Source organism: Gracilinanus agilis, chromosome 2 (genome assembly GCF_016433145.1).
Source record: "Gracilinanus agilis isolate LMUSP501 chromosome 2, AgileGrace, whole genome shotgun sequence".
In the NCBI taxonomy this organism is placed as follows: Eukaryota; Metazoa; Chordata; class Mammalia; order Didelphimorphia; family Didelphidae; genus Gracilinanus; species Gracilinanus agilis.
The window spans coordinates 352686162-352699810 of record NC_058131.1 but is presented as its reverse complement, the minus strand read 5'-3'; the positions used below and the strand labels follow the sequence as shown (position 1 = coordinate 352699810).

General features: G+C 53.0%; 1 protein-coding gene across 2 annotated transcripts; it reads left to right on the top strand.

Moving 5' to 3' along the window:
* Nucleotides 1–1480: 1480 nt before the first annotated feature.
* N4BP3 (NEDD4 binding protein 3) lies at nucleotides 1481–12787 on the top strand. Of its 2 annotated transcripts, XM_044661614.1 has the most exons (5): nucleotides 1481–2126; nucleotides 8657–9028; nucleotides 9255–9797; nucleotides 10002–10244; nucleotides 11722–12787. In XM_044661614.1, exons 2-5 carry the CDS (start codon nucleotides 8687–8689, stop codon nucleotides 12265–12267), a joined length of 1674 nt encoding a protein of 557 aa, XP_044517549.1. In that variant the 5' UTR covers nucleotides 1481–2126; nucleotides 8657–8686; the 3' UTR covers nucleotides 12268–12787. The 2 variants fall into 2 exon arrangements, with proteins under 2 accessions (XP_044517549.1, XP_044517548.1); XM_044661613.1 differs by having other exon boundaries at nucleotides 9255–10244.
* Nucleotides 12788–13649: the final 862 nt, after the last annotated feature.

The following is a 13649-nucleotide window of genomic DNA, read 5'->3' as shown; positions in this document are numbered from 1 at the left end:
TAGTGGAAGGGTTAGGTAATTGGAGTTAAGTGACTTGCCCAGAGTCACACAGTTAGGAGGTGTCTGAAGTCATGTTTGAACTCAGAACCTCCTGTCTCCAGACCTGGTTCTCTATTCACTGAACCATCTAGATATCCTTTCCCCTAGTGTTTTCATTTCTATCTTCATAACATCTCTGATTCCATCCTCTTCCATCACCAGCTTGGTACAGGTCCATATCACTTGGATTACTGCAACAGTCACATGGTTGGTCTTCCAACCTCAAGTCTCTTCCCATACCATTCCATCTTTCACTCAGTTGTCAAAGTAATCTGATGATGATGCAGATCTGATAATGCCAATTCCCTCCTCGATAAAATTCCCCATAGCTCCCTATTACCTCCAGAATCAAAGAAAAAATCTTGTTTAGCTTTTAAAGCCCTCCATAGCCTGCCCTTTCTTAACATTACAATCATTTTACTTCTAATCTACTTCCAAGTATTCTACAATCAAGTCGAACTGGTCTCCTTGCAATTCCTTACACATGTAATATTCTATCTCTAGCAATATGTATAGGCAAAGTGACCTCTCCGAGCCTCAGTTTTGTTTTGTTTTGTTTTTCCCCATCTCTAGAATGGTGAGAAGAATATTGGTACTAAGGGATATCTAAAGGTTAATGGATTGAAGCCACATCAATCAAGATGGGGGGGGGTCTAGGGTTCAAATTTGATCTCAGATACTTTCTAGCTGTGTGAACCTAGGTGAGTCACTTAACCCCCATTGCCTAGCCCTTAGCGTTCTTCTGCCTTTGAACCAATATACAATGTTGATTCTAAACTGGAAGGTAAGGACTACAAAACAAACAAACAAAAACCTCAAGCAAACAAACAAACAAAAACAGAAAAGAAAAAAAGATTATTGGTACTAGTTACCTAACAATGCACTTGTAACCCATAAAACCCCAATATAACGTAAATTATTATTATCTGGCTGTATATGTACAGAATGGTAGAATATTTTAGTGTTAGATTAGTGCAACTTCACAGTTAGGAAGATGGGCTCAAATTCCTTCTCTAATCCATATACTAATTGCGTGTGTGATCTTAGACAAGTCATTCAGCCTCATTATGCTTTGGGCTTTCTCAGAGATGGGGAGTTTCAGAAGTGTGGGGGCTGCGATCTGCCTGGGGAGAGGGCCTTTGCTTACGCGGAGTTCCCTGTCTCAGAAATATCACCAGTCCAGGACAGGCAAGTGCTCAAAAAGTTCCGACTTCCCTCCCACAAAGCTGGTGTCAAATTCAGATATACATACATGCAGGCATACATCCGTGCATACATATTCACGTATGTCTATGTTCGGGTGTGTGTGCCTTGGGTAGTTTTTGAGTGAGTGCCTGTAGGGTTTTTTCTAGATCTTAAAGGAAATGCTCGTTGTTGTCTATATACTATTCCTGGGTGGGAGAGGGCAGAAGAAATTATAAAGAGGGAGGCTAGACGGACTTGACTTTTAATAGCCGGTTCTGCCAGGAGCCAGGTATACAACTCAGAAATTCCCTGCTCTCCAGCAGGGCTCTGTCCCACCCACCTCCTGCAGCTGGGTCAGAAGGAGGGGTGTGCCTAGGGCGCGCCATGGGGGCAGCCAGGAGGTGCAGCGCTTTGGATTAGTGTGTTCTGAGCAGGGGGGTTGGGGAGACAGATCTAGGAATCTGCCCGTGCCCGGAGAGTGGGAGGTGGGGGATACCCTGGCCCACAGCTTCCGGCCCAGGAGGGCGGGGCTGCTACCGGACCTCGCTTTCTCCTTCTGCCTTTACCGGGAATGCTGGCAGGCTGCTTCTCCTAGGACCGGTCCAGGTCTCAAATTCTGGGACTGAGTCAGGCCGGGTTTTCCTTCTGTCTCTGAGAGCAGAGCGAACTAGTCGAATGGAGAGCTCCAGTTCCTGAACCGGACCGCGTTTTCTCTGTGTCCCTGCGGCAGAACGGGTGGCTGGGCTTTTAGTGCCTTCTGAAGCCCGGAGCTTGGGGGAAAGAGGGTTCGAATCTTGAAGAGGGAAGAGGTTGCTGCGCTGTCTAGGAGCTGGGATTCCGAAGCCCGGGGCCAGATCTAGGACTCGGTGGACTGGCAGGGAACTAGCGCCGGCGCCAACATGGTGAGTGTGCCTGGCCGCTCCTCTGGCCTCTTGAGCAGGGGCCCAGGGGGGTCCGTGTGCAGCCCGCCGGGTCCCCGAGACCCCCAAGGAAGAGCTCGCTGTGTGACCTTGGGCATATCACCCCTCCTCTTGGGGTCTCAGTTTCCCCGTTTGTAAAATGGGATTAGCGGGGAAGATGGGGGTTAGATTAAAGTCATCTCCGAATGCCCTTCCAGGATTCTTCCTTATTGAGGATTTTCAGCCGCTCCGTCCCGTGACACCAGCGGGGTGCTGCGGAAGGAGGTTTGGGATTCTGGGTTGCAGGGCGCTTTGGAGGGGTTCTCCTCGCAGCCCCGCTGCACTGGATTACTCGGCTGGTAAGGGTCCTGGGCTCCGGCAAGATGATGGCTCAATCTGTCCGACCAACCCTGAGACTCTGAGGCCAGCGCCCCTGCCTCCCCTCCCCAACCCCAGCCCCGGCTCAGTCTCTGGAACCTTGGAAGGTGGGAGGGGCCGAGAAAAACGGAGCGTATATCCCAGGTCTGTGCAGAGAGAGCAGCTGCTCCAGGAATCTGCCCTACCCATGGTCAAGTCTATTTGCATCCTGGGAGACAGCCTTGAGGGGAGCCCCACGCCTGACCTTGCCTTGCTTCCCCATGCCCCCGCCTGCCAGCTCCCAGCGCCCCAGACTTGGTTGCTGAGAGCCCCATTGAGTGCTAGGTGACCTAGACTTAGACCTAGGTGGGTCACCTTCACCGGGATCTAGGGGAGGGCTGGAATCCAAGGTTGGGTGGGCTGGGACAGGTGGCCTGGCACACTGACCAGAATCTGCCTGGAGCTGACTCCCAGTGTGGGAAGGTTTGTGAGGTTGTCCTGGGCTGGGCGCCTCCCAGACCGGCGCAGACATGGGTGGGGACAGTTCCCTCCCCTGCCTCTTGGGGCTGGCCGTTTGGCTGGGTTACCTGCTGGGGACTGGACTTGCCTGCTGAGCCACCCCTTCCTTCTGGCTGTCCGAGCAAGGGGGTGGAGGCTGGTGTGGCATGCACACGTATTCACACACACTGGCATTCATGTATATACACACTCATTCCCCCAAAGAGAGTTATATGCAGATATGTGTGTGTGTGTATACATAAATCCAAAGGCTATTCTCCCCTCCCTGCCGGAGCTCAGGATTTCACAGCTGAAGCTTTCTGCTCTTGTCTGGTGTTTCTGGCCTGTGAGGAAGGCATTTGTGCTTCTGGGTCAGGGTGGGACATGGATTCTGTCCACTACAAGAGCCCAGGAAACCCTATTGACCCCATTGCTCAGATGGGGAAAATTAAGACCCTAAGCAATGGGACAAATGGAAGGTGAAATTAGAATTATGGGTCCCCATACATGTTCTGAAGCTAGAGATTTTGGGGGACTAAAATTCCCCTCAGGGCATTTTCTTATCTCCCCCTTGGGGGTCTCAGCCTTCCCTGGTTGAGCAACGGATTAAGTGCAGCAGAAACACTTCATGGGCTCAGAGGGCTTTGGCTGGGTGCCTAAAAGGCACAAAAGGCAGAAGCCTATACCCAGCCCTGACCATGGAATCTCTGATTTGACTAGTCTTCAGGGTGGGGGGACCTTAGGAATCTAGGGGCTGAAGTGGAGCCCATGACTTCTCAAAAAGAGATTGCTTGTGATCCACAGAATCTGACTGGAAGGGACCCTGATATTTAATCAGTCCCCCTCTCTCCAAAGAGACCAGTAGAAAGGCAAAGTTCGCATCTAAAGGGTGTCAGACCCCCAGAATACTGGGGTGTCTTCCCTCTCTGTCTTGGAGCCCATCCTGACCTTGGGGTGCTTCCTATCTCCTCCAGTCCTGGCTTCAGCTTCCAAGTCTGAGGTGGGGGCTGTAGTGTGAGGTGATGGGGCAGCTGGCTGTTGGGATCAGGGTCCCTTTGAAGGGGCCCTATCCCCTTCCCCAGCCCCAGCCTCATATTTGGAGCCACAGGGACATTCTGGGCCTCTGTCCAGATCCAGTCCTCTGGAGAGTTACATTTCCAGTTTCTGGTCTCAGTGGTACCCTCTTCTCCTCAGGCCAGAGCTATCTTCGGAAAAAATAATCCCTCTAGCAGGTGGTAAGGCCCTTCCCTGATTAAGACCTCAGGCCCTCTGTAGTTGAAGGGTTGGCCCCCTCTTATCCAGTCCCCCTATCCCTACTTGGTCTTGCTGCCAAGTAAGGCCTAACAAGGGGTGGGAAGACTAACTGAATGGTCTTTGATGCCAAAGACCTAGATTTGACTAGTCTTCGGGGGTGGGGGGGAACCTTAGGAATCTAGGAGCTGAAGCGGAGACCCATTCCTCCAGGGAGTGAGTTCTGTGGTCAGCTTTTGTCTCTGGGCCCACAGAAAGGTGCCCACATTGGGCATGAGGGGTGCCCTGTGGGGCTCAGGAATTCTGTGCCTGCCTCTTTGACTGGACCTGTCCTATACTGAATGCATACAATCATAGCATATCAGAATCAGAGGGAATCTGGGAGACCATTAAGTCTAGCCCCTTCCTTTTGAAGAGGAGGAAAGTGAGGAGCAGGAGAGATTTGGCCTGGATATACAGGGACTAGCTGAGTTTAGCCTGGGTTGTATAGAGGAGACAGATAGGATTTTCCCTACCCAAGGAAGCCCCATCTGGCTGTCTGTGGGGATGGTGAGGAGGCCCTGATTCACCTCCAGGGCTCCAGCTCACTCATCCTAATCCCAGGAGCTGGTCAGGAAACTATTCTTCCCTTCTTTCCTCCCTGCCCCTCTGGGTAGCTAATCCCAGGTTGCTCCCCTTCCTGCCCTACCCAGTGTTCTTAGCTCTGGTGCCTCTAGGCAACAGCCTGGAATGTGTGTGGAGGGGGGAGGTTTGGAGGGTGAAAGGTGGACCTCAAAAAAGCAACTGAAGGCTTGGGGGAGGGTCTGAGGGTCTGGAATTCTTTTAAATTAAGAGATTAAACTGGACCCCCTGAGAGCCCTGCATTCCTCAGAGTTTCCTCTATCCCAGGGCCAGCCCCAGAATTTGGACCACTCCCTAGGGGGCAGGCCCAGTCGGGGGGGGGGGGGGGGGGGCTTAGGTGAGGACTGAGACTAGAGAATGGGCCTAAGACTGACTCGTTCCCTCTCCAGCCAGCTCAGCCCAGTTCAGATCACCAAATCTTTACAGAATTCTGGGTGCATTGGAATGAGGACTGGCTTTGAATTCAGACGACCTGAGTTTAAATCCTGTTCTGCCACTTAATGACTACCTGTATGACCTTGAGTAAGTCACTTAACATCCCTCAGTCAGCTCTCTCTATTGGGAAGTATACACTGTTCTAGCTAGTGGGGAGTGTAGTATAGCAGACCCCAACCTGATGTTAGAACACATTGGTTTCTTCCCCAACCTGGCTTTCTGTGTCTGTCTGTCTCTGTGTGTCTGTCTATGTCTGCATATGTTTGTGTGTGTCTATCTGTCTCTGTGTACATCTGTCTGTGTGTGTCTTGTCTGTCTCTGTGTACGTCTATGTGTCTTGTCTGTGTGTCTCTATGCCTGTCTGTGTGTGTCTTGTCTGTCTGTTCGTGTCTCTATGTCTGTCTGTGTGTCTTATCTGTCTGTCTCTGTATCTTGTCCGTCTGACTCTGTGTACATCCGTCTGTGTGTGTCTTGTCTGTCTGTCTCTATGTTTGTCTGTGTGTGTCTGTGCATGTGTATCTTGTCTATCTGTGTACATCTGTCTGTGTGTTTATGCATGTGTCTGTGCATATGTGTCTCTGTGTGTCTTATCTGTCTGTGTTGTATGTCGTCTATGTGTCTGTCTGTCTGTCTGTGTGTGTATCTGTCTGTGTCTCTGTGTGTGTATGTCTGTCTGTGGGTATGTTTGTATGTATGTGTGTGTGTGTGTGTGCATGAATATGTTCTCAGGATATTCTGTGTGTGATGGAGCATTAGCCTTGTGGTGCCTCTATTCTGCCTCTCATTTCTAAGCGCTGAGACTTCTGGATTGAGACCCAGACCCAGAGAATACAATCTGGGTTGTCAGAATTAGAATCAGGGTTCCATGACCCCCCCTTTGCTCTCCAAGTAAATCTCTCCCTAGGAAACCGGTGACTGGACAAAGGGTGAGGACAAATCAGCACATGGTGTCTCTCTGTTACTTGGATGCCAGCACAAAGAGAATGTTCTTTGGAAGAAGAAGTCTGGTTCTTCCTGCTAGCCAAGGATCTAGGGGAGGCCAAACTGACCTCCTTCCCTACGTCCCTGTGTCTGGATATTGTCCAGCTCTGGATAGGAGAGAGCATCCAAGGGGAGAGGTCCCTGAATTTGGAGTCAGGAAGACAGGAGTTCAAATCCTGTCTTGGACTTTTACTAGCTGAGTGATCCTAGTCAAGTCATTTGACTTTTATGTGCCTTAATTTACCTGTAAAATGAGAAGGTTGGACTTAGTGGCTGCTACAGTCCCTTCTAGCCTTACATCTATGAACCAATGTTCTATGATCCTATGATTGCAAGAAGGGAAACAAAGGCCTAGCCTTGTATGAATACGTGGAGAACGGAAATGAAAGAGTCCAGGCTCCTGGCATGCCTTTGAATAGAGTCACTTTGGGGCTTCCCCAGGCTCTGCCTCACCCTCTCTCTGCCCCTCCCTTCATTTCTGCTCTCCCGCTCAAGCTTCCTTCCCGCCCCCAACACCCCCGAGCACCCTTGGTGGCTGGGGGGTTGCACAGGCAGGGGCAGGAATGTGCCTGAGGGTGGCTGGGTGAATGATGCCCGGGTCATCATGGCCTCCGAGGTGGGGCTGGCCCGGGTGGATGCGTGTGTGTACATGTGTGTGCTTCCGACACCGAGTCTACTCTGAAGAGATCACAGTGGCTAACACAGCGGCCCCCTGCTAAATGCTTCTGGAAATGAATGAAAAAGAAGTTGGAGGAAAGCACTGATTTGGAGTCAGAACCTGGTGCTACTTTCCCTCTCTGGGCTTCTGGTTCCTTATCTTTAGAACTGGAGGGTTGAAGTAGGTGATGTCCAAGGGCCCTTCCAGCTCTAGTTGCTATGACCCAAAGTAGAGGATAGGACTCCTGAGTCCTTGTTGTATTTGCAGGAGGTACCCTACTTCATAGACCAGTACCTCCAACTCCCACCACATCCGGGTTTCCAAAAATTCTACCCACACTGAGAGGCCTGAGTTACGGAGATGGGAAGGAAGGCCTGAAGGCCTGGGAAGAAAAGGGGAAGATTAGAGGGGAAACCTGCTTCCTTAACTCTACTCCTTCCAAGATTGTTGTGTGTGTGTTTTTTTAATAGAACATTGAAAAAATGGGGGGGGGTAGGGGTGGAAGGAAAAGCAAACAGGAATCTTTCCCCAAACTTTGTACCCATTAGGCTTTAACATCCAGGACTTAGGGGGTGGGAACTCTGACGTAGTTCTATCTCTAAATACATACTTTTGTCTTTCAAAAACACAAAAGCTGGAAATGGTTCAGGAGAATGGAGCCTGGGGTGGGGGTGGGGGGAGCTGGCATTGTTTGGGGGATGGGGAAGAAGGGGGGGATCAGGAAGCCCATCCAGGGGACAATCTCTCAGGTGCATCCCCTCCTGCCCCTGAGCGAGTTGAACCCTAGGGTCCGAGGGACTGAGCTGCTTTGGGCTCTGTGTGATTGTGAGGGTGACATGAGTAAGTAAGCAGCCCTCCCCCTCTCCACCCCCCACAACCCATACACACCTGCTCCGGATGCCATTCTCCATTGTCCAGCTCCATCCTTCCTCCCTCCAGGCCCTTCCTGTTTGTGTGTCTCCAGCTGTGGGACCCAGGGCCCTACCCCCTTCCCTGTGCTTCCCTTGGGGCCCTCCACCAGGGAGAGAGAAGGCATTGACTGGCTGTGGATTGGACTGTATCTCTTTCTCTGTACTCTGTTCTTCCTCTCCTCTGCCCACCCTCTGCCCCCACCAAGCCCTTCTGCCCAGGTGCAGCTGGGTCCTAGAAGGAGAAGAGGCTGGGGTGGGGGGGGGCATTCTGCAAAGAACAGGTCTGGGCTCTGAGAGCTCCCACCCTACCCCACCGTGTAATTTGACTTCTCCTGTCTCAGTTTCTCAGGACTAATACCTCCCTGTTCATCCTTCCTTGAACCCTTCTGAGCAGAGCCAGATTAGAATATGTAAGGAGAGAGGAAGAACCCTGGGAGGGAGGACCGCAGGCCCTCAAAGTCTTGGTTGTACTAGATTAGTCCTGCTGGAGAAGCCACACTGGCCATAGGAAATGGACAGCCATGGTCGAAGACCAGCTCCTCCTTACCACCTACTATTTGGTGGCAGGCTCAGGATTTGGATCTCCAAGGCTTGAGACCTTGCCTTGCCTGCTATTAGGGAGTGTATGTGAAGGGGAGAAAGGGCGACAGGATAGAGGAGCTGTTCTCTGCAGTGGTGGCATCCTGGGTCCAGGTAGGCCAGAGCTTCTTGGGAATGGGACAGAAAATGGCAAAGGGGTTCTATGGTTCTTAGAGCAAAGAGAAATGTCTGCCTTGGAAGGGGGTGAGCCTGCCCCTGAGCCTGCCTTTGATCTTCTCCAGAGCCGGCCCTTTCAGTCCTGCTGAAGCTTCATGGCAACAGCCCAGAGGCCTCCCCGCATCATGGGCAGCGTGGGCAGCCTGCTGGAGAGGCAGGACTTCTCCCCTGAGGAGCTGCGGGCTGCCCTGGGGAGTGCCCGAGGCTCACGCCAGCCGGACGGGCTCCTTCGGAAGGGCCTGAGCCAGCGAGAGCTCCTCAGCTACCTTCACCTGGCCAAGAAGGACTCCAAAGCCAACAAACGCTGGCCGTCAGGGGGGTCTCACCGGCAGGATGACGACCGCCACAGCAACTACTCCGGCCTCTACTACCGGGAGCACCCGCGGGGGGCTGACTTCACCAAGACTTCCCTGCCCGAGCGGGGCCGCTTTGACAAGGTGAGGGAGCCCGCCGAGTGTGGGGTAAGAGCAGGAAGAGGGGGGCTTCTTCCCCGTCTGTGCAGCTGGGAGAATCTCACCAGCAGGGAAGGGAGGCCGGGTTGTGCTGCTGAGAGGCTGCCTGGGAGGATCCCCTGGAAGCAGAGCAGCTGGGTGGGGGCGCCTCTGGGAAGGGGCAGAGGAGTCACAAACTCACATGCCTTCCCCTTACCTTTCTCCCACCCAGTGCCGCATCCGCCCCTCCGTCTTCAAGCCCACGGTGGGGACGGGGAAGAGCTTCCTGTCCATGCAGAGCCTGGCAGCCCACAAGGGCCAGAAGTTATGGAAGAGCAACGGGAGCCTCCATACCCTCGTGTGCAACCCACCCCTGAGCCCCGGGCCCCAGGCCAGTCGTGCTCGGGCCCAGCTGCTGCACGCACTTAGCCTGGATGAAGGCGGCCCGGACCCCGGCCTGTCCGATTCCTCCAGCGGGGGCAGCGGGGGCCCGGGCCCCTTCAGTGCCTCTGTGGGACACGTCAACCATCTCGGGGGTTCTCTGGACAGAGCTGCCCGAAACCCCAAAGAGCAGGCCTTGATGAGTGCGAGCGAGATGGGGCCACTGGCAACTCTGAGCTGCCTTCCTGAGCCCCCACCCCCCTACGACTTCACTTACACCGCTCAGGTGCCCCAGGACTCGGGGGTGCTGAGGCAGGGGCAGCCTGGGGTCGGGGGGCTACCAGAGCTGAAAGGAGGCCTCAGTGACGACGATGGCCTCAGTCCTTTTGCACAGGTGAGGGCTCCCCCTCCCCTTCTCTGTGCCACTCCCCAAGCCTGCCCTCCTCCTCCATCTCTCTCGCCATCCTGGCCCTCTCCTCGTCCGTTCCTCCCTCCCCCTGCCCTGTTGGCACGTTGGGGATTTCTGACAGGTCCTGCCCTCCGTAGGGTCCAGGGAGGGAGGTTTGCATCTCCCCTGAGGCCCTGCTTTCTCTCGCAGGAGCTGGAGGACCGGCAGCAGCTGTGGCTGGCCGAGCTGAAGCGTCTCTATGAGGAGAAGCTGCAGGAGGTAGCCCAGAAGGCCGAACGGAACGAAAGAAGCCTCCAGCTCCAGCTCTTCATAGCCCAGCAGGAGCAGCGGAGGCTGCGGAAGGAGCTCAGCGCCTGTCAGGGCCTGGCCAAAGAGCCAGCGCACTCCCCGGAGCGCACCAGCCCCAGTCTGGAGGAGGAGGCCAAGTGGGAGGTGAGGGGGAGCTGGCAGCCTGCCCAGAGCAGCCCCTGACCCAGGGCCAGAAGGCCGTGACCCAGAGGCGGGGGGCATCTTCTGTAAGAAGGCCCAGCTTTACTCGGAGGAAAGAATCCTGGCTCCGTGGTCAGCAGACCTGGGCTCAAATCTAGCTCTGCCATCTATGACCTGTGTCCCTTTGGATAAATCATTACCCTTCTGGAGCATCCATTTCCTCATCTGGAAAACGAGGGGCTGGACTAGGTGGTCTGAGATCTTGTCCAGCCCTCAGTCTGTGATCCTGACCTTGATCATTGTTGTTCAGTTGTGCCTGACTCTTTGTGACCTCGCTTGGGGTTTTCTTGACAAAAATACTGGAGTAGTTGGCCATTTCCTTCTCCAGCTCATTTGACAAAGGGGGAAACTGAGGCCAAAAGGGTTAAATGGCTGGCTTAGTCACATAGCGAGTAAGTATCTGAGGCCAGATAACCTCAGGTCCTCCTGACTCCTGGCCTAGAGCTCTGTGCCACCTTGCTGTTCTCTTAAATTGGTAACATGGTGTTAAGATTTCTTTCAGCTCCGAATTCGAGTCTTTGAGCTGTGTGTGGCCTTTGCCGAGTCACATCTTGCTTGGTCTCAGTTTCTTCCTTTATAAAATGAGCAGACGGAACTAGATCAGGAGTTCCCAGCCTGGGTCTGTGTGTGTATATATACCTAAGATGGTTCAAGAAGCTTGTCAAGTGGGCATGGGAAATACTTGGTAAATAACTGTGTCATCCCACTGAAATGAATATACTTTATTTCCTATGTGCATATGCATGAGAACACTAGAATTTATTACCTTTTCTATTCACTAAAGGGTACAGGAAGATTAACTGAAAGCCAATGGGCATGGTGCCTGCAAAAGATTGGGAGAGGCAGCTAGGTGGCTCAGTGGGTAGAGCGCCAGGACTGGAGATAGGAGATCCTGGGTTCCAATCTGGCCTTAGACATTTCCTAACTGTGTAACCCTGGGCAAGTGACTTAACCCCTATTGCCTAGCCCTTACTGCTCTTCTGCCTTAGTAGTGTAAGGGTTTAAAAAAATGGATTGGAAAAACCCTGTTCTAAATGATTGTTATGGTTCCTTTCAAGTCTAGATCCTTATGGGATCTGCTGATTTTTCACCCTAAGTATCAGATGGGGAGCAAGGGCAGGAGTAGCTTCTAAAGGTGAAAACTCACCTACAAAAGGTGGAGCCTCGACAAAGAACAGCTCACTTTTGTAAGGCACTCTAACAAAGTTTACAAATCTTTATCTACACTAATCCTGAGAGAACTCCATTATGTTATCTCGGTTTTACAGATGAAGAAACTGAGGCCCAAGAAAGGAAGACCCCTCCAGTTTCTAAGGCAGCAAGAAGTCTCAAAAGTCCCCCTCCTCCTCTCCCCTTCATTCCTCCTTCCTTGCCTTCCACTCTAACCCCATCTTCTCTAATGGCTCCCTCTTTCTCTTAGGTGGGTCAGAAGACTTCGGAAATCTCTCTCCTGAAGCAGCAATTGAGGGAGGCCCAAGCGGAGCTGGCCCAAAAGCTAGCCGAGATCTTCAGCCTGAAGACAAAACTCCGAAGCAGCCGGGCTCAAGCTGAGGCCAAGGACAGTGAGCTGGCCCGGCTCCGGGACACCCTCTGCCACCAATTGGCCCAGGATGGCCCCCAGGATGGCCCCGCTCCGGTGGAGCTGCCCGACGGGGGCTGTGAAACAGATGATTCCAAGAGCCAGGGACTTCGGGGGGAGGTGGGCAGTGGCGGGGCAGAGCGGTTGTGGACCGAGCTGCAGCGGGAGCGCCAGCAGGGCAGGGAACAGGCCTTGCTCTTTGAGCAGGAGAGGAGGACGTGGCAGGAGGAGAAGAATAGGGTCCTGCGTTACCAGCGGGAAATCCAGGTGAGCTACATGGAGATGTACCACCGCAATCAGACTCTGGAGCAGGAGCTGCGGGAGCTACGGGAGCTTCGGGCACCACAGGCACCCTGGAGCCCAAGGCTTGAGTCCTCCAAGATCTGAGGGAGGCTGGAGCTGAGCAGGTGGCTGCTGCAGGACCCCACAGGGAGAGTCCTTGGAAAGAGGTGGAGGGGTGCCCCCTTCTCTCTCTCCCCATTCCTCTGCAGGGTCCCAGGACCTGAGGAAGGATAGGATAGATAGCCCCATGCAGGGCCAGGCCAGGCCTGGGAGGAGGGCTTCCAGTATGGGCACTGCCCACATTGTGGTGCTCGGAAGCAAAAGTTCGGGGGCCTTTTCTCCCCTTTTCTCCTATGTCCAAGTGCTTCCTGGCTATACCAGGCCTAATCATCCCCCCGGATCGACTATGTGATCTGCACCCCAGGCCCACTGAAGAGGCTGGGAAGGTTAGAGTGGAGCCCCATGATGATAAAGAGCTTGTTGGGGGAAATGGCTAGCACAGGAGAAGTTGCCTGGAGGTCATGAGCCCCTGTGCTATGTCTTCCTTGGCTCCCCAAGGGGCCAGTGTGAGGGGGCTTGGACACAGGTGCCAATCCTTCAAAGAATAAAGCCATGGTTTGTTTGTTTTTTTAAGTGGAGACTCTGGGTGCTTTATTGAGGCCTATTTCTGTGAAATGGAGTCCAGGAGGAGTGTGTTTGGGGAGGGGTGAAGGAGAGCCTGGTGAGGACTTTACCCAGGGGAGGGGAAACAGAAGATTCAGCCCTGCCTTAGATCCCTTCCCTAGCAGGGTTTTACTTAGTCTCAAACTCCACTGAAATGGAGGAAGGAAGGCACTTCCCCCAGGCCTTGGTGGGCTTCTGGGCTTCTTTGAATTGATTCTCCTATCATTCTGGTCTTGATGAGGAGTGAAAGCCTCTCTTTTCATAATTCCACTGAGATGCAGGTTAAAAAACAAAACAAAACACAAAAAACAACCCAGAACTTTATGAGGCACTTCAAGGAGGGGCATAGCTGGAGAAGTACCAAACAAAACAAGATAGAAACAAATTCATGACAAGTTGACAAAGGTACAAAGTCATTCTGCCTTTTTAATGATAGCCAATGAGGAGCAATTAGGCAGCACAGTGGATAGAGCACCAGGCCTGGGGCCTGGAGGATCTGGGTTCAAATTTGGCCTCAGAAACATGCTAGCTGCATGACCCTGGGCAAGTCACTTAACTCCATTTGCCTGGTCCTTGCCTGCCCTTCTATCTTAGAGTTGTTACTAAGAAAGTAAGAGTTTTTTAAAAGATGGAAATTTATATTTATATAGGGCCCCTACTTTTCCTTCCCCTATCTAGCAGACAGCCTGGATCCATTCTAGGGCACACGAAAGACCCTGGCTTGAGCTTAGATCCTTTGGGGTCTCTCTCCACCTTCCTAGTGAGGGTGGGCTGTTTTTCTATGGCATCATGGGGATTCCCAGACCTTGATCTTGGTAGTTGTC

Excerpts from the sequence above, each read along its gene's own strand:
- N4BP3 (XM_044661613.1), top strand. The coding sequence starts at position 8,687 with ATGGCAACAGCCCAGAGGCCTCCCCGCATCATGGGCAGCGTGGGCAGC. Across the intron at positions 9,029-9,254 it reads AGCGGGGCCGCTTTGACAAG|TGCCGCATCCGCCCCTCCGT; the intron begins GTGAGGGAGCCC and ends TCTCCCACCCAG. Across the intron at positions 10,245-11,721 it reads AGGAGGAGGCCAAGTGGGAG|GTGGGTCAGAAGACTTCGGA; the intron begins GTGAGGGGGAGC and ends TCTTTCTCTTAG.